Raw genomic sequence first — 20,680 nt, forward strand, 5'->3', positions numbered from 1 at the left:
AATAAAATCACTGTTTCTGTGTTGACCAATGATAAAACAACTGTTTCTGTGCTAACATTGTATCAGGAAAGTGAATGTGTTGACCAATAATAAAATCACTGTTTCTGTGTTGATGTAGTCTGTATCAGGACAGTGAATGTGTTGACCAATAATAAAACAACTGTTTGTGTTGATGTAGTCTGTATCAGGACAGTGAATGTGTTGACCAATGATAAAACAACTGTTTCTGTGTTGATGTAGTCTGTATCAGGACAGTGAATGTGTTGGCCAATAATAAAACAACTGTTTCTGTGTTGATGTAGTCTGTATCAGGACAGTGAATGTGTTGACCAATAATAAAACAACTGTTTGTGTTGATGTAGTCTGTATCAGGACAGTGAATGTGTTGACCAATAATAAAACAAATGTTTCTGTGTTGATGTAGTCTGTATCAGGACAGTGAATGTGTTGACCAATAATAAAACAACTGTTTCTGTGTTGATGTAGTCTGTATCAGGACAGTGAATGTGTTGACCAATGATAAAACAACTGTTTCTGTGTTGATGTAGTCTGTATCAGGACAGTGAATGTGTTGGCCAATAATAAAACAACTGTTTCTGTGTTGATGTAGTCTGTATCAGGACAGTGAATGTGTTGGCCAATAATAAAACAACTGTTTCTGTGTTGATGTAGTCTGTATCAGGACAGTGAATGTGTTGACCAATAATAAAACAAATGTTTCTGTGTTGATGTAGTCTGTATCAGGACAGTGAATGTGTTGACCAATAATAAAACAACTGTTTCTGTGTTGATGTAGTCTGTATCAGGACAGTGAATGTGTTGACCAATAATAAAACAAATGTTTCTGTGTTGATGTAGTCTGTATCAGGACAGTGAATGTGTTGACCAATAATAAAACAAATGTTTCTGTGTTGATGTAGTCTGTATCAGGACAGTGAATGTGTTGACCAATAATAAAACAACTGTTTCTGTGTTGATGTAGTCTGTATCAGGACAGTGAATGTGTGACCAATAATAAAACAACCAATAATAAAACAAAGTCTGTATCAGGACAAAAATGTGTTGATCAATAATAAAATCAACTGTTTCTGTGTTGACCAATGATAAAACAACTGTTTCTGTGCTAACATTGTATCAGGAAAGTGAATGTGTTGACCAATAATAAAATCACTGTTTCTGTGTTGATGTAGTCTGTATCAGGACAGTGAATGTGTTGACCAATAATAAAACAACTGTTTGTGTTGATGTAGTCTGTATCAGGACAGTGAATGTGTTGACCAATAATAAAACAAATGTTTCTGTGTTGATGTAGTCTGTATCAGGACAGTGAATGTGTTGACCAATAATAAAACAACTGTTTCTGTGTTGATGTAGTCTGTATCAGGACAGTGAATGTGTTGACCAATGATAAAACAACTGTTTCTGTGTTGATGTAGTCTGTATCAGGACAGTGAATGTGTTGGCCAATAATAAAACAACTGTTTCTGTGTTGATGTAGTCTGTATCAGGACAGTGAATGTGTTGACCAATAATAAAACAACTGTTTGTGTTGATGTAGTCTGTATCAGGACAGTGAATGTGTTGACCAATAATAAAACAAATGTTTCTGTGTTGATGTAGTCTGTATCAGGACAGTGAATGTGTTGACCAATAATAAAACAACTGTTTCTGTGTTGATGTAGTCTGTATCAGGACAGTGAATGTGTTGACCAATGATAAAACAACTGTTTCTGTGTTGATGTAGTCTGTATCAGGACAGTGAATGTGTTGGCCAATAATAAAACAACTGTTTCTGTGTTGATGTAGTCTGTATCAGGACAGTGAATGTGTTGACCAATAATAAAACAACTGTTTCTGTGTTGATGTAGTCTGTATCAGGACAGTGAATGTGTTGACCAATGATAAAACAACTGTTTCTGTGTTGATGTAGTCTGTATCAGGACAGTGAATGTGTTGACCAATAATAAAACCACTGTCTCTGTGTTGATGTAGTCTGTATCAGGACAGTGAATGTGTTAACCAATAATAAAACCACTGTATCTGTGCTAACATAGTTTGTATCAGGAAAGTGAATGTGTTGACCAGTAATAAAACCACTGTCTCTGTGCTAACATAGTCTGTATCAGGACAGTGAATGTGTTTACCAGTAATAAAACTGTTATCTCTCTGTGTTGACATAAGCTGTATCAGGACAGTGAATTATTTGATCTGTAATAAAACTGTTGTCTCTGTGTAGATGTAGTTTGTATCTGAACAGTGAACTCTTTGACCAATAATAATACTTTTATTTGATTTTCATATGAACTGAATTAGGGCAATGAATTCTATAAATGACAACTCTTTATGAAGAGTCCTTATATTACTAACAGACAAGAGTGTTTAATATGGATGTGAGATACAAATAATTTACTGGTATGTGATTACTGTTTTTTTTTATATCTTACTCGGTAATGTAATAGTAAGATTATGATTTTTTAAAGTCTATTTAAACTTACATTTATGAGTTTGTTTTATACATTTGTGCTTGTTAGGTGTATGATGCCACTAATACGTCATTCGAACGACGACGACTTATACAACATATTGTTTGTGAGAAGTTTGGCTTCAAGTTGTTTTTTGTTGAATCTATATGTGATGATCCAAGTATTGTTGAAGCTAATGTTATGGTAAGCATTTGAAGAATTTACATGTGAAGTGAGAACTAATCAGCTTGCATTAAAATGTTTATTTTTAAGCAGTGTAGGCTTTCCTATTCCTATCACATTCACTTTATTAAAACATAAAACTTGTGTACCTTAAACTGTTAACTTGAAGACTGATTGGAAGAAAAGCTTTATGCAGCATTTCTTACTACTAAACTTAGTTCAAGTGGACCTTGTAATAAATTGTCTAAATAAGTTTTGTGACTTGTAAATATTATTTTTTACAATGAGACACAAAATAATGACAATGGGATGTTTCAAATAACAGTACATGTAACAAACTTAACTGGTTTATTGTGTATCTAATATCTCTTGAAGGAATATTTTTCTGAAGAACCCTGTTTTGATGCTATATAAATTATTATAATTTCAATCTTTAGGTAAAAGTGTATTGTATGACTTGGATACTATTGACCAAGAAGTGTTTGTAAGGTTGAAGTGAGGTGAGTTAGGTTTAGTGTGTGTTACTTAAAGATGTATACCTCACAATGAACTTTTATTTCCTTTTTTTATAATTTTGTATTACTGAGCTTCTTGTTAGTAATAAATTGAGAAAATGAGAGTTTGTTCTTTTACTGCTGATACAGGAGGTCAAAGTTCACAGTCCAGATTATACAGGTATGAACAAAGATGAAGCACTGAAGGATTTCATGAAGAGAATTGAACATTACAAGGAGACCTATGAAAGTTTGGATGAAATCGAAGAACAACACTTATCTTTCATGAAGATATTCAATACTGGGGCCAAGGTTCTGGTTCACAGACATGAAGGTAAAACTAAGTATCAAACACACACGCACACTACATAGACATGAAGGTAAAATAAGTATCAAACACACACACGCACACTACATAGACATGAAGGTGTAAAACTAAGTATCAAACACACACATACTACACAGGTAGTTCTAGTTCATAGACATGAAGATAAAACTAAGTATCAAAGACACATGTAGTTCTGGTTCACAGACATGAAGGTAAAACTAAGTATCAAACACACATGCACACTACATAGACATGAAAGTAAAACTAAGTATCAAACACACATATGCACACTACACAGGTAGTTCTGGTTTGCAGGCATAAAGGTAAAACTAAGTATCAAACACACACACTACACAGGTAGTTCTGGTTCACAGACATAAAGGTAAAACTAAGTATCAAACACACACACTACATAGGTAGTTCTGGTTCATAGACATAAAGGTAAAACTAAGTATTAAACACACACACTACACAGGTAGATTTGATTCGCAGACATAAAGGTAAAACTAAGTATCAAACACACACACACGCACACTACATAGACATGAAGGTAAAACTAAGTATCAAACACACACATACTACACAGGTAGTTCTAGTTCATAGACATGAAGATAAAACTAAGTATCAAAGACACGTAGTTCTGGTTCACAGACATGAAGGTAAAACTAAGTATCAAACACACACACTACACAGGTAGTTCTGGTTCACAGACATAAAGGTAAAACTAAGTATCAAACACACACAGGTAGTTCTGGTTTGCAGACATAAAGTTAAAACTAAGTGTCAAACACACACACTAGACATAGTTTGAGTAAAACTAAGTATCAAACACACACACACACTACACAGGTAGTTCTAGTTCATAGACATGAAGGTAAAACTAAGTATCAAACACACACATGCACACTACAGAGACATCAAGGTAAAACTAAGTATCAAACACACATGCACACTACATAGACATGAAAGTAAAACTAAGTATCAAACACACATGTTCTGGTTCATAGACATGAAGGTAAAACTAAGTATCAAACACACACATACACAGTTCTACACAGGTAGTTCTGGTTTGCAGACATAAAGTTAAAACTAAGTATCAAAACACACACACACTACACAGGTAGTTCTAGTTCATAGACATGAAGATAGTTCTGGTTCACAGACATGAAGGTAAAACTAAGTATCAAAGACACACGTAGTTCTGGTTCACAGACATGAAGGTAAAACTAAGTATCAAACACACGCATGCACACTACAGAGACATCAAGGTAAAACTAAGTATCAAACACACATGCACACTACATAGACATGAAAGTAAAACTAAGTATCAAACACATACACACTACACAGGTAGTTTTGGTTTGCAGACATAAAGTTAACATAAAGGTAAAACTAATTCGCAGACATAAAGGTAAAACTAAGTACACACACACACACGCACACTACATAGACATGAAGGTAAAACTAAGTATCAAACACACACATACTACACAGGTAGTTCTAGTTCATAGACATGAAGATAAAACTAAGTATCAAAGACACGTAGTTCTGGTTCACAGACATGAAGGTAAAACTAAGTATCAAACACACACACGACACAGGTAGTTCTGGTTCACAGACATAAAGGTAAAACTAAGTATCAAACACACACGCTCACTACATAGACATGAAAGTAAAACTAAGTAGTTTGGTTCACAGACATAAAGGTAAAACTAAGTATCAAACAACACACTACACAGGTAGTTCTGGTTCACAGTATCAAACACACACACTACACAGGTAAAACTAAGTATCAAACACACACACTACACAGGTAGTTTTGATTCGCAGACATAAAGGTAAAACTAAGTATCAAACACACACACACGCACACTACATAGACATGAAGGTAAAACTAAGTATCAAACACACACATACCACACAGGTAGTTCTAGACATGAAGATAAAACATAGACACGTAGTTCTGAAGACATGAAAACTAAGTATCAAAGACACGTAGTTCTGGTTCACAGACATGAAGGTAAAACTAAGTATCAAACACACACGCTCTCTACATAGACATGAAAGTAAAACTAAGTATTAAACACACACACGCACACTACATAGACATGAAGGTAAAACTAAGTATCAAACACACACACACTACACAGGTAGTTCTGGTTCACAGACATAAAGGTAAAACTAAGTATCAAACACACACGCACTACTTATAGTTCTGGTTCACAGACATAAAGGTAAAACTAAGTATCAAACGTTTTGACTTTCATTGTTTCAAGGTCTCTGAGCATTGATTATAAAGTGATTTTGAGTTATAGCAACTAAGGGAAGATAAGGTTATTACAATACAATATAACAGTGCATTGTGAAGTGTATGAAAATTATTGTTAAATAATTTATAGTCACTGGTCACAAAATCAAATGTAATGGATAGAATGAAAATAAAGTAACTTGTGTCAGTATAATAATAGTTTTAGACGAGTCGTTCATTCTGTATGTCACTAAAGTTATGTTCAGCAGTTCCTTCTTTGTTATCACAGCTGGCAATTTCAGGAACGTGTTGTTTAAAACAATCATGTATTGGATGACTTGATTCCCCCATGTGTGTGACATAACACTGTATTTCATTTAATAGATAGTGTTATGTATGCATGATTTATCTTAGCAAACTACACTTTTTTATTTACATGGATTATTATTGAAGGCTACATCCTTCATTTTTTTTTTACTGCAGTTCTGTATGATGTGGATATTCAAACCATATCTTTTAAATGCTTTTTAAACACGTAATTAAAGGTGTGTTTATGAAAAGCATAGCCCATGAAACAGTGTTCCCTTATGGCAGTTTCTGGTTTTCTTTGTAAGAATCTTCTATGTTAAGTTCGTGAAATGTCATTAATATAACTGTACAGCTAATGATTAGACAACACATTTTTGGTTATTTGTATCACATCACCAATGATGTAGCAAATTCCTCCAATTTTTTAAGTTGACCAATAATGACATCCTGTGTAGTAGCTGGTGAGTGGTTTGGACTCTATCCAGTATCATAACAGCAGGTTTTTACATATTGAAATGAAATTCAGATCTGCTACAATATCCATTTGTTAAAATCATGTTTATCATTTGGTATTCATTTGTTAAAATCACATTTATCATTTGGTATTCATTTGTTAAAATCACGTTTATCATTTGGTATTCATTTTTTAAAATCATGTTTATCATCTGGTATTCATTTGTTAAAATCATGTTTATCATCTGGTATTCATTTGTTAAAATCATGTTTATCATTTGGTATTCATTTGTTAAAATCATGTTTATCATTTGGTATTCATTTGTTAAAATCATGTTTATCGTCTGGTGTTCATAAGATGATTATTCAATAAAATTAACAAATTAGTAATGGATTAATAATCATCCCATTTGTTGTACAACTGTGTCTGGATGATAGAAAAGGAAAGGGTATGAAATATTTATTGTTAAACTTATAGGAGGTATGTTGGAGAGATGCTATGTTCAGTTATATTGTTGTTTGTTATTAAAAATCTTGTGTCTTCAAGGATGGAAGTTGAATAATTACATTTACAAGTGATAGTAATGTTCATTAGTTTACTTACTGTTTTTTTGTGCCTTTTTTTGCTCCAGGACACATACAGAGCAGAATAGTATATTATCTGATGAATATTCACATCACCCCCCGTTCAATCTACCTAACCAGAGTAAGTTTTGTGTGGGATGTCAGTGTTGTAATAGAGTAGTGTGATAAAAAGTTGTGTTTAAGTTGTCCTTAGTCGTTTATATTTTTTAGTTTAAAAACGTGCAGTATTAGATTGGTTGCTATTAATAAATAGTTATTAGTAAGGCTTAATAATAAGGCTGGAATCAATCTTTATATAGTAACTTTCAAGGGTAACTGTAACACTAGGATAAACTTGTAATGAAATTATATTAGTACTATTTTGAAATGTTTCATGGTTACTTATCAAAATTTTGTGAAACAACAAAATAAAAAGCTGGTTTTATATATTTTTTATTTTAATTATTCAATACGTTTAAGCAAGATTAAGGTAAAACCTTTTTTTTTTTATCTTTACCCCTTAGCATGGAGAAAGTAAATTCAACCTTCAAGGTCGTATTGGTGGTGATGCTGAACTGTCTGAAAGAGGATGGGAGGTAATGATTTTAAATGTGACAAAAACGTATCATTGGTTGAGACTGACACATTAAATTGGTTTTTAAAAAATGCCGTAGTGTTTCCAATTCTACATTCTATATATAAGTTATGAATTATTGAGAAATGAACATTTGTTTATTTATTATATTTTGTGAAAATGAAGGATTAATACTATTGTTATCTCATGTGAAATGTAATGAATGTAATATGCTTGCCTTATGTAGTGTATATTACTGAAAATTATTTTATTACCATTATGGTAGCCCTCCAAAAAATAGTAGTATCACGCTTTAAGTCTTGGTATTACTTGTTGTTATAGCATTATTTTACATTATACTGATGTTAGAACAGGTAGAGTTTACTAAAGATTAAAATGGATACAGGTATTATAGGTAACTACAAGATATAATTCACTAATTCATATTTTTTAAATCAAATTTCCCACAGTATTCACGAGCACTTGCCAAATTTATAGCAGAACAGAAAATTCCACGTTTCCGAGTGTGGACGAGCCAGCTTCGTAGAACAATTCAAACAGCCTCAGGAATAGAAGCTCCACAAGAACGCTGGAAGGCACTGAATGAAATAGATGCTGTAAGTTGCTGTGGCCTATTTAATATATAAGTTTTATTTGAAGGTTTTATTTCTTTAGTTCACTCGCATGGAACTGTGTTATTTTATACTGAAGAAGGAAATTGATGAATATAGTTCTTCACAGGTTAAGGAATACAGTTACATTTTTATAAGCTTTAAACTAATCACTAATTCTAAAACTTTGGAAAGTGAAGTTAAGGTAGTGTTCCCATAAACTTTATGATTGAGGTAGTACCAAAGCAGACCATTCTCTGACAATATAGCTATTCTTTGACATTGGGCTTGCCTCTCTAAGCCTTTGTGTTGCATTCTCCAGTCTTTTATACACCACTTAAATGTCTTTATCAATATCTAATTTGCAAATTTCTTCACCCTCTTCACTGCTCCCTCTATCCTGCTACTGTTTTATAAGCACTTCACTGAAATAATGAAATCACTTTTCTTGACAAAGATGAAATGTTATGTCACCTCATTGTGAGTTGTGATTTTTGCATCACATTGTGGACTTCAGTATGATACAATTTAAAAAACAAACAAAACAGAAGCAATATTTGTAGTATAGATTCCTATACTACACATTCTGTTCCCACATTACTGTTGTGCAATATTTGTAGTATAGATTCCTATATTACTGTTGTGCAATATTTGTAGTATAGATTCCCACATTACTGTTGTGCAATATTTTTAGTATAGATTCCCATATTACTGTTGTGCAATATTTGTAGTATAGATTCCCATATTACTGTTGTGCAATATTTTTAGTACAGATTCCCACATTACTGTTGTGCAATATTTTTAGTATAGATTCCCATATTACTGTTGTGCAATATTTGTAGTATAGATTCCCACATTACTGTTGTGCAATATTTTTAGTATAGATTCCCACATTACTGTTGTGCAATATTTTTAGTATAGATTCCCATATTACTGTTGTGCAATATTTTTAGTATAGATTCCCATATTACTGTTGTGCAATATTTGTAGTATAGATTCCCACATTACTGTTGTGCAATATTTTTAGTATAGATTCCCACATTACTGTTGTGCAATATTTTTAGTATAGATTCCCATATTACTGTTGTGCAATATTTTTAGTATAGATTCCCACATTACTGTTGTGCAATATTTTTAGTATAGATTCCCACATTACTGTTGTGCAATATTTTTAGTATAGATTCCCACATTACTGTTGTGCAATATTTTAGTATAGATTCCCACATTACTGTTGTGCAATATTTTTAGTATAGATTCCCACATTACTGTTGTGCAATATTTTTAGTATAGATTCCCATATTACTCTTGTGCAATATTTTTAGTATAGATTCCCACATTACTGTTGTGCAATATTTTTAGTATAGATTCCCACATTACTGTTGTGCAATATTTTTGGGTATAGATTCCCACATTACTGTTGTGCAATATTTTTGGGTATAGATTCCCACATTACTGTTGTGCAATATTTTTGGGTATAGATTCCCACATTACTGTTGTGCAATATTTTTGGGTATAGATTCCCACATTACTGTTGTGCAATATTTTTAGTATAGATTCCCACATTACTGTTGTGCAATATTTTTAGTATAGATTCCCACATTACTGTTGTGCAATATTTTTAGTATAGATTCCCACATTACTGTTGTGCAATATTTTTAGTATAGATTCCCACATTACTGTTGTGCAATATTTTTAGTATAGATTCCCACATTACTGTTGTGCAATATTTTTAGTATAGATTCCCACATTACTGTTGTGCAATATTTTTAGTATAGATTCCCACATTACTGTTGTGCAATATTTTTAGTATAGATTCCCACATTACTGTTGTGCAATATTTTTAGTATAGATTCCCACATTACTGTTGTGCAATATTTTTAGTATAGATTCCCACATTACTGTTGTGCAATATTTTTAGTATAGATTCCCACATTACTGTTGTGCAATATTTTTAGTATAGATTCCCACATTACTGTTGTGCAATATTTTTAGTATAGATTCCCACATTACTGTTGTGCAATATTTTAGTATAGATTCCCACATTACTGTTGTGCAATATTTTTAGTATAGATTCCCACATTACTGTTGTGCAATATTTTTAGTATAGATTCCCACATTACTGTTGTGCAATATTTTTAGTATAGATTCCCACATTACTGTTGTGCAATATTTTTAGTATAGATTCCCACATTACTGTTGTGCAATATTTTTAGTATAGATTCCCACATTACTGTTGTGCAATATTTTTAGTATAGATTCCCACATTACTGTTGTGCAATATTTTTAGTATAGATTCCCACATTACTGTTGTGCAATATTTTTAGTATAGATTCCCACATTACTGTTGTGCAATATTTTTAGTATAGATTCCCACATTACTGTTGTGCAATATTTTTAGTATAGATTCCCACATTACTGTTGTGCAATATTTTTAGTATAGATTCCCACATTACTGTTGTGCAATATTTTTAGTATAGATTCCCACATTACTGTTGTGCAATATTTTTAGTATAGATTCCCACATTACTGTTGTGCAATATTTTTAGTATAGATTCCCACATTACTGTTGTGCAATATTTTTAGTATAGATTCCCACATTACTGTTGTGCAATATTTTTAGTATAGATTCCCACATTACTGTTGTGCAATATTTTTAGTATAGATTCCCACATTACTGTTGTGCAATATTTTTAGTATAGATTCCCACATTACTGTTGTGCAATATTTTTAGTATAGATTCCCACATTACTGTTGTGCAATATTTTTAGTATAGATTCCCACATTACTGTTGTGCAATATTTTTAGTATAGATTCCCACATTACTGTTGTGCAATATTTTTAGTATAGATTCCCACATTACTGTTGTGCAATATTTTTAGTATAGATTCCCACATTACTGTTGTGCAATATTTTTAGTATAGATTCCCACATTACTGTTGTGCAATATTTTTAGTATAGATTCCCACATTACTGTTGTGCAATATTTTTAGTATAGATTCCCACATTACTGTTGTGCAATATTTTTAGTATAGATTCCCACATTACTGTTGTGCAATATTTTTAGTATAGATTCCCACATTACTGTTGTGCAATATTTTTAGTATAGATTCCCACATTACTGTTGTGCAATATTTTTAGTATAGATTCCCACATTACTGTTGTGCAATATTTTTAGTATAGATTCCCACATTACTGTTGTGCAATATTTTTAGTATAGATTCCCACATTACTGTTGTGCAATATTTTTAGTATAGATTCCCACATTACTGTTGTGCAATATTTTTAGTATAGATTCCCACATTACTGTTGTGCAATATTTTTAGTATAGATTCCCACATTACTGTTGTGCAATATTTTTAGTATAGATTCCCACATTACTGTTGTGCAATATTTTTAGTATAGATTCCCACATTACTGTTGTGCAATATTTTTAGTATAGATTCCCACATTACTGTTGTGCAATATTTTTAGTATAGATTCCCACATTACTGTTGTGCAATATTTTTAGTATAGATTCCCACATTACTGTTGTGCAATATTTTTAGTATAGATTCCCACATTACTGTTGTGCAATATTTTTAGTATAGATTCCCACATTACTGTTGTGCAATATTTTTAGTATAGATTCCCACATTACTGTTGTGCAATATTTTTAGTATAGATTCCCACATTACTGTTGTGCAATATTTGTAGTATAGATTCCCACATTACTGTTGTGCAATATTTGTAGTATAGATTCCCACATTACTGTTGTGCAATATTTTTAGTATAGATTCCCACATTACTGTTGTGCAATATTTTTAGTATAGATTCCCACATTACTGTTGTGCAATATTTTTAGTATAGATTCCCACATTACTGTTGTGCAATATTTTTAGTATAGATTACCACATTACTGTTGTGCAATATTTTTAGTATAGATTCCCACATTACTGTTGTGCAATATTTTTAGTATAGATTCCCACATTACTGTTGTGCAATATTTTTAGTATAGATTCCCACATTACTGTTGTGCAATATTTTTGAGTATAGATTCCCACAATACTGTTGTGCAATATTTTTAATATAGATTCCCACATTACTGTTGTGCAATATTTTTAATATAGATTCCCACATTACTGTTGTGCAATATTTTTAGTATAGATTCCCACATTACATTACATTACTGTTGTGCAATATTTTTAGTATAGATTCCCACATTACTGTTGTGCAATATTTTTAGTATAGATTCCCACATTACTGTTGTGCAATATTTTTAGTATAGATTCCCACATTACTGTTGTGCAATATTTTTAGTATAGATTCCCACATTACTGTTGTGCAATATTTTAGTATAGATTCCCACATTACTGTTGTGCAATATTTTTAGTATAGATTCCCACATTACTGTTGTGCAATATTTTTAGTATAGATTCCCACATTACTGTTGTGCAATATTTTTAGTATAGATTCCCACATTACTGTTGTGCAATATTTTTAGTATAGATTCCCACATTACTGTTGTGCAATATTTTTAGTATAGATTCCCACATTACTGTTGTGCAATACTTTTGGATATAGATTCCCATATAACTGTTGTGCAATACTTTTGGATATAGATTCCCATATTACTGTTGTCAGCAAGGCAGTTAATATGACCTCTCGTACTCTTCCTTTGTTATCTAGTGTCTCTCTACAATCTAGGGAGTATTTCAGTTGCTGTTGTCAATGTTTTTATCTGCTGAGAGATGGAAACATTCACATGTGTTCATTTAGGGCTTTAGAATTTTTTATTTTTTGTTGTTGATCCTGGGGATATTTTCTGACACTTTTCTTTACTCACAAGTCTAATTTGGTTTCTTGTCTTCTAATAATCATTTGGATTTGTGAGCTTGTGGAGCTTTTCCTTGTCCCCTTTGAATCTACTCCTACCTTGTTGTTAGTGGGGGGATCATTCAGTTTCTCCTTCCAGATTTTCTGGTTCAGGCTTTAAGATTTATTGTTTTATTACTTGATGGGATAGGTAGGTCATGTATTCTTCCAGATTTTCTGGTTCAGGCTGTAAGATTTATTGTTTTATTACTTGATGGGATAGGTAGGTCATGTATTCTTCCTGATGTTCTGGTTCAGGCTGTAAGATTTATTGTTTTAGTACTTGATGGGATAGGTAGGTCATGTATTCTTCCTGATTTCCTGGTTCAGGCTGTAAGATTTGTTGTTTTATTACTTGATGGGATAGGTAGGTCGTGTATTCTTCCTGATTTCCTGGTTTAGGCTGTAAGTTTTATTGTTTTATTACTTGATGGGATAGGTAGGTCATGTATTCTTCCTGATTTTCTGTTTCAGGCTGTAAGATTTATTGTTTTATTACTTGATGGGATAGGTAGGTCATGTATTCTTCCAGATTTTCTGGTTCAGTCTGTAAGATTTATTGTTTTATTACTTGATGGGATAGGTAGGTCATGTATTCTTCCAGATTTTCTGGTTCAGTCTGTAAGATTTATTGTTTTATTACTTGATGGGATAGGTAGGTCATGTATTCTTCCAGATTTTCTGGTTCAGGCTGTAAGATTTATTGTTTTATTACTTGATGGTATAGGTAGGTCATGTATTCTTCCTGATGTTCTGGTTCAGGCTGTAAGATTTATTGTTTTATTACTTGATGGGATAGGTAGGTCATGTATTCTTCCTGATTTCCTGGTTCAGGCTGTAAGATTTATTGTTTTATTACTTGATGGGATAGGTAGGTCATGTATTCTTCCTGATTTTCTGGTTCAGGCTTTAAGATTTATTGTTTTATTACTTGATGGGATAGGTAAGCCATGTATTCTTCCTGATTTTCTGGTTCAGGCTGTAAGATTTATTGTTTTATTACTTGATGGAATAGGTAGGTCATATATTCTCCTTGCATGTTTGTTTGCCTTGGTTTTCTTCCTTCTGGTGGAATTATATTTTTTGGCTGCTGACATGTTGATGTCATAAGTTGGTATTGTTGGCATGTTTGTAGGACTTTCTCTTTCTCCTTCACTCCTGCTATATCCTGATAGATCATTTTTTTCTAAGTCTCTGGCAACTGGGGAAGGAGATACATCCATCTTTACAATTCTTTTGCCATCTGTTACTCACCTCTGCAATTGATTGTAGTCTCATAATTTGTTTAGGCTTCTCAGGTCTGGAAGTGTTGTGTGACTGACTTTGTGGTGATTGTTTTGACTTTTTATTCATCGAGATTGTTTCATTTTCCCTTGATTTTCCTCGTTTTGCTAGAGGTGGATTCACAAATATCCATTTTGTATATTTTGATCTGTACAGGTTAGGTGTCTTCTGAGTTACATCTACAGGTGAGTTATGATAAAGTCAAGAGTCAATTATTTCCATTAGGCATTTAGAAATAAAAACATTTTGTGAAAATTTAAAGTGAGAAATTGATAAATAGCTAATATTAGTATTAATATTATTATTTACTGAAATTTTGTTGGATATTTTTACAGCTTAAAAAATTCATGCAATTGATTGAACTTAAAGAAAAAAAATCACTTATTCGTTTTTGTGTATGAGTAAAGCTTTATTTTAGATTTTTCAATACAAAAGTACAAACATATATATTTTGTAAATCTAGGTTGTAAAACTGCTATGTGTTTAATAATTTTGAAGGGAATCTGTGAAGAAATGACTTACGAGGAAATTCAAGAGAAATTTCCTGAAGAATTTGCTGCACGTGACCAGAACAAGTTTAATTATCGTTATCCCAGAGGTGAAGTAAGTATTCTGTAGTATCATCCTCAAGTAAGTATCACTAAGTTTCCTTAAGTATTGTCCTAAAGTATCATTAAGTATCCTGAAGTATCCTTAAGTTTATTACTAGAATTATATGCATTATGTTCAGTTGATATTTCATCCCTCTCTGTATCAAAATTGTATATGTTCTAATGTCTATTTTTACATGTTCCAAGGTGCATGGTTTTGAAACTATGAAAAGTAGACTATGTGAAGTACAAAGTTTAGAAAACATGAGAGATTCCCATTTATGGTTAAGAGATACATAATTTTGATAGCTTGTGGAGCCATAAATTCCTAGGACATTTCTGTGTAACACCAAAGTCAGTAAAAAAAAAAAAGGACTTAAGTCGATTTAGACATAATGCTGGTGATATACTCTTTGTTATATCATTGTATGTGCAAATATTTGCACCATGTCACAGGTTTTTAGTTCAGAAGTACAGTGTATTTGAATTAATGGTTACAAGTTACTGAATTCTAATTTTGTTTGTATAAAGTACATGCTTTGTAATGTATGTACTTTGCTACATGAGTTATTATCCTTTAGTTCAATATGTTGACTGCTACATTTGTTATTATCCTTCAGTTCAATATATTGCCTGCAAAATGAGAGTTATTATCCTTTAGTTCAATATGTTGACTCCTACATGAGTTATCCTTTAGTTCAATATGTTGACTGCTACATGAGTTATTATCCTTTAGTTCAATATGTTGACTCCAACATGAGTTATTATCCTTCAGTTCAATATGTTGTCTGCAAAATGAGAGTTATTATCCTTTAGTTCAATGTGTTGACTCCTGCATGAGTTATTATCCTTTAATTCAATATGTTGACTCCTACATGAGTTATTATCCTTTAATTCAATGTGTTGACTCCTACATGAGTTATTATCCTTTAATTCAATGTGTTGACTGCCACATGAGTTATTATCCTTTAGTTCAATATGTCGACTGCTACATTTGTTATTATCCTTTAGTTCAATATGTCGACTACTACATTTGTTATTATCCTTTAGTTCAATATGTCGACTGCTACATTTGTTATTATCCTTTAGTTCAATATGTTGACTCCGACACGAGTTATTATCCTTTAGTTCAATATGTTGACTCCAACATGAGTTATTATCCTTCAGTTCAATATCTTGTCTGCAAAATGAGTTATTATCCTTTAATTCAATATGTTGACTCCTACATGAGTTATTATCCTCTAGTTGAATGTGTTGACTGCTACATGAGTTATTATCCTTCAGTTCAATGTGTTGACTGCTACATGAGTTATTATCCTTCAGTTCAATGTGTTGACTGCTACATGAGTTATTATCCTTCAGTTCAATGTGTTGACTGCTACATGAGTTATTATCATTTAGTTCAATATGTTGACTGCTACATGAGTTATTATCCTTCAGTTCAATGTGTTGACTGCTACATGAGTTATTATCATTTAGTTCAATATGTTGACTGCTACATTTATTATTATCCTTTAGTTCAATATGTTGACTGCTACATGAGTTATTATCCTTTAGTTCAATGTGTTGACTCCTACATGATTTATTATCCTTTAATTCAATATGTTGAATAACTACAATTTCATTTTCATTGTATCTTTCCAGTTTACTGTGACAATAAGTGTTTGTTTTTATGTATTAAAGATATAAACCTACATTTTACAATGGACACATTTAGTTTGTGTTACTCTGAAAAGGTTTGATCATTACAAATTTATTTTCTCACAGTCGTATGAAGATTTGGTCGCCAGACTTGAGCCAGTTATTATGGTAAGCTTTCTTTTGAAACTTCTGAAATCCTCAACAGGTATCTGAATTAACAGCTTATGTGTTGTGATTTATTGAAATTATTGATTGTATCTCATGACATAAATAAAACTATGTAACAAAATTTACTTTTTCTTGTTCGTGGGCAGAAAGTGTTATTTCCCAATTGCTTATGCTTAAAGTAAATGGAAGAGACCTATTTTTCTCATCAAACTTTGCTTTTGTGACCTGGGAGTGTATAACGAAAACATGATGGGAGACTATATTTGGGGACTGATACATGAAAGTGATTTACATTACATTTACAAATCTCAAAAAAACACTCACTTCTAAACATTTTTGTATAACTTTAGTATAAATACATGTAAATCTTGATTCATATGTTGTTTTATTGAGACCTTGTGTAAGTGGAAATGTGCAGATTTGCCTGTTTTTACATAGAAAATAGGTTGATTTCTTTATCCAGGCCACAAAAGCAAAGTTTGAAGGGAATAATGGCCATTTTCTGTATGTTTACAACATAAGTAATTAAAAAAATAACACATACTATCCAGGAACAAAATTTGTGTTACATAGTGTAACTGAATGTATCTCATGACATAAATTTGTATATTTTAGATTTTTAACAATGATATAAGAATTTCCTCTAACAAAAAACAGATTTGTTATTGAAAAATTTTTGTTTGAAAATATACTAATGGGGTTAGGGGGGTTAGAAAGGTGCTGATATTGCAAGTGCACCAAAATCAGCACAGTTACTTTATACACCCTGTAAGGTGTACAAGTTCAACATTTATTTTAATTAGTATTATACATTCGTGTCTACAAAAACTAAAAAACCATTTATAATTATGAACTTGATCTCATTCTGTTTTTGTAGATTTATATTGATTTAAATTTTAAACAGTTTTTACAAAATTTGTACAGTGGGAGTGCAGACAGATCTCTCTGTGCCTCCAAGAGAATCGTTTTCTAAACAAATGAAAAGCCTTATGACCTCCATGGTTAAAAAAGTTGATGAATCAACTTCTACACCCATCTCTGTTCTTCCCATACATTCCAACAAACCCCAAGATCCACATCCTTTGTTTCCAAATACAGGCATTTCTTCAGATACATCTTTTTCTCCTATCCCAAGATGCAAAACAATCATTCGTTTGCATCCTCAGTTACTGGAATCCCCTTCCAACAACAAAGACCTGCCCAATCGACTCAGGGCAGGATCCATGGAGGTCAGTAGACCTCCTCCGAATAAGGTGGTCGTAAACAGAAGGGTTCTCCATCCAATTCGCCTACACATAAATAAAAAGGGCTACCCTGATACAATGGAACTGTTGAGGTTTACTTTCTAATCTGGGTGACATCAAAGCAGTGATTGCTTCCTACCATCTTGTTTGTCTTTCCCCACAGGAAACATTTCTGAAACCTGCCAACACAGTCACCTTTTGGCAGTTTTCTTTAAACAGAAGTGACGGGCTGTGTGATGGACGAGTGCATTGAGGGGTAGCATTGTTGGTTGATCAGCATATGCCCACCCTGTCTTTGCCATTCAACACACCCTTGGAAGCTGTAGCCATTCTTGTTTCCTTGGGTCGTACCATCACTTTTGGTTCTTTACCTGTTGCCTAGAGAGACATATGATCAATCAGACCTTGATGCTCTCATTGAACAATTGCTCTCTCCCATTTTAATCCTTGGGGACTTTAATGGACATCATCCCCTCTGGGGAAGTGCTGATATTGATGGGGAGGGATCTCTTCATAGAGCTTATGCTCACTGATCACAACCTTTCTCTTTTCAGTACCGGTTCTTTTTCTTATTTTCACGCACCTAGTCAGTCCTTTACTGCTATTGATCTCTCAGTTTGCTCCCTTTCATTATTCTCCAATTTTTCATGGAAGGTTGACAGTAATCCGCGAGGCAGTAGTCATTTTCCTATAATTTTGAAAGAGACTGGCCGTTGTCACTGTCACCTGACCCATGTACCCCGGTGGAAGCTGGATCACACAAACTGGCTCTCTTTCACTGCTCTCACAGAACTTGATCCTGCTATCGTCTGTAAGCAATCAATAGACGACTGTGTGGCAGCTGTAGCTTACTGTATTATTCAAGCAGCTGGTCAGTGTATTCCTAAAACTTCAACACATTTTCCATGATATCCTCATCCCTGGTGGAATCCTTCTTGCCACATGGGACAAAAGGCTCAAAAATGAGCTTGGGATACTTTTTGTAGGTATCCCACACTCTCGCACTGCATTGCTTTCCAGCAGACCCATGCATATGCTTGGTGGGTAAAACATCAAACCCAGATGGAACCTTGGATTAAGTTCACAACCAGCATATCTTCTACCACTAGTTCCAAAGTCATGTGGGACAAGATTTGAAAGGTCAGTGGGCAAAATAATTCTGCCCCCCTTTCGATCTTGCTCTTTGATGGTCAGGAAGTAGCTGATATCTGGAGCATTGCTGATACTCTAGGTGAAAGCTTTTGCCAGATATCTAGCACTTGTGCTTCTTCCTCCATCTTCTTAGCCATCAAGACTCGGGCACAGCAATCACCTCTTTTCTTTTGAGCTGATTGTCTCTATGACTATAATCATCCCTTTACAGTAGTAGAACTCAAACTGGCCCTTCATCTGTCTGGCAGTACATCAGTCTGTAAGACCTTAGAGAGGATGGTTAATGCTTGTCTTGTTTGGTTCCTTTGATCAAACAAGTTCCTCTGGCCCACCCAGTGTGGGTTCTGAAGAGAGTGCTTCACTGTGGACCACCTGATTCGACTTGAAACATCAGTCAGAGATTCCTTTCTCAAATGACAACATCTTGTATCATTATTCTTTGACATTGAGAAGGCTTATGATGGAACATGGAGGTGGGGCATTTTTTGAGACCTCTATATACATGAGTTATGTGGCCATTTGCCCATATTTATTAAAAAAAATTTAATGGACAGGAGATTCCAAGTTCATATGGGTTAGACTCTTTTCCGTTCTTTTCTACAGGAACTTGGAGTCCCTCAACTGAACAACTCCCTCTCTCTGTTTTGTGTTTTCCTTCCTGTGTGGGCCATACTTTTTCAGAACAGATGATCTGCCATTGCTCTTTTTGGCCTTTGTATTCAGGCACAGTTGGATGAATTAGTTCTGTCCTTGGATAACATTGTTGTATCCACTGGTCAACTCATCCCTCCATGGCTTATTACAGTCCCTAATTGTGACCTATCTATAAGTCATCTGAGAAAACCAGACACTCCCAAATGGTAATACTGTCTATTATTTGCTGAACACCTTTCAAACCATCCTTCCATTCCTGTTTATACAGATGGTTTGAAATCAGGTGACTGTGTAGGCTCTGCCATGGTTTGTTGTGGTTCGGTGGTTGCGCGCAGAATCCCCTCTACAGCTTCTATGTTCACTGCTGAACTGTACGCCATTTCTCTTGCCCTGGATCACATAGAAGCTAAGCAATACTCGAACTGCACTATTTATACTGACTCGCTACTGGTTCTCTACTGGCCCTGGAATCGCTTCACATTGGTTCACACTCTGTTCTTGCCAATATTCGAAACCAACTGCCCCATTTGTCTTTAACATCTACTTCTATCCAGTTTTTCTGGATAACGGGCCACATTGGTATTCATGGGAACCAGCTCACCGACACTACAGCTAAGTCTATCTACTCTGGCACTATCACTGCTGTGCCTGTCCCATACATGAACTATGGTCCTTTATTCAAGGCTTGGCTCCGTGTCAGCTGGTAGTCAGCTTGGAGTGAGCAACGTGAAAACAAACTTTTCCAAATAAAACCTTTTTTGGACTTTGGTCATCTTGCTTCTGTAAGGATCATAAAGAGGAAGTTGTTTTAACTAGACTATACATTGGTCACAGTTTTTTTAACACACCATATTCTTGTATCTGGAACTG

General features: G+C 33.5%; 1 protein-coding gene across 7 annotated transcripts in view; it reads left to right on the top strand.

Annotated features, from left to right (window-relative positions):
- The window catches only part of Pfrx (6-phosphofructo-2-kinase/fructose-2,6-biphosphatase), a 99,814-nt gene that overhangs the window by 62,309 nt on the left and 16,825 nt on the right, over positions 1 to 20,680 (top strand). For all 7 annotated transcript variants that reach the window (XM_076513590.1, XM_076513589.1, XM_076513592.1 and 4 more), the window contains exons 5-11: positions 2,532 to 2,666; positions 3,290 to 3,473; positions 7,110 to 7,183; positions 7,566 to 7,637; positions 8,086 to 8,232; positions 14,860 to 14,964; positions 16,719 to 16,760. In XM_076513590.1, coding sequence (XP_076369705.1) covers positions 2,532 to 2,666; positions 3,290 to 3,473; positions 7,110 to 7,183; positions 7,566 to 7,637; positions 8,086 to 8,232; positions 14,860 to 14,964; positions 16,719 to 16,760 — 759 coding nt within the window. The remainder of the gene's footprint in view (positions 1 to 2,531; positions 2,667 to 3,289; positions 3,474 to 7,109; positions 7,184 to 7,565; positions 7,638 to 8,085; positions 8,233 to 14,859; positions 14,965 to 16,718; positions 16,761 to 20,680) is intronic.

This window comes from Tachypleus tridentatus, chromosome 7 (assembly GCF_004210375.1).
Source record: "Tachypleus tridentatus isolate NWPU-2018 chromosome 7, ASM421037v1, whole genome shotgun sequence".
NCBI classification, from domain to species: Eukaryota; Metazoa; Arthropoda; class Merostomata; order Xiphosura; family Limulidae; genus Tachypleus; species Tachypleus tridentatus.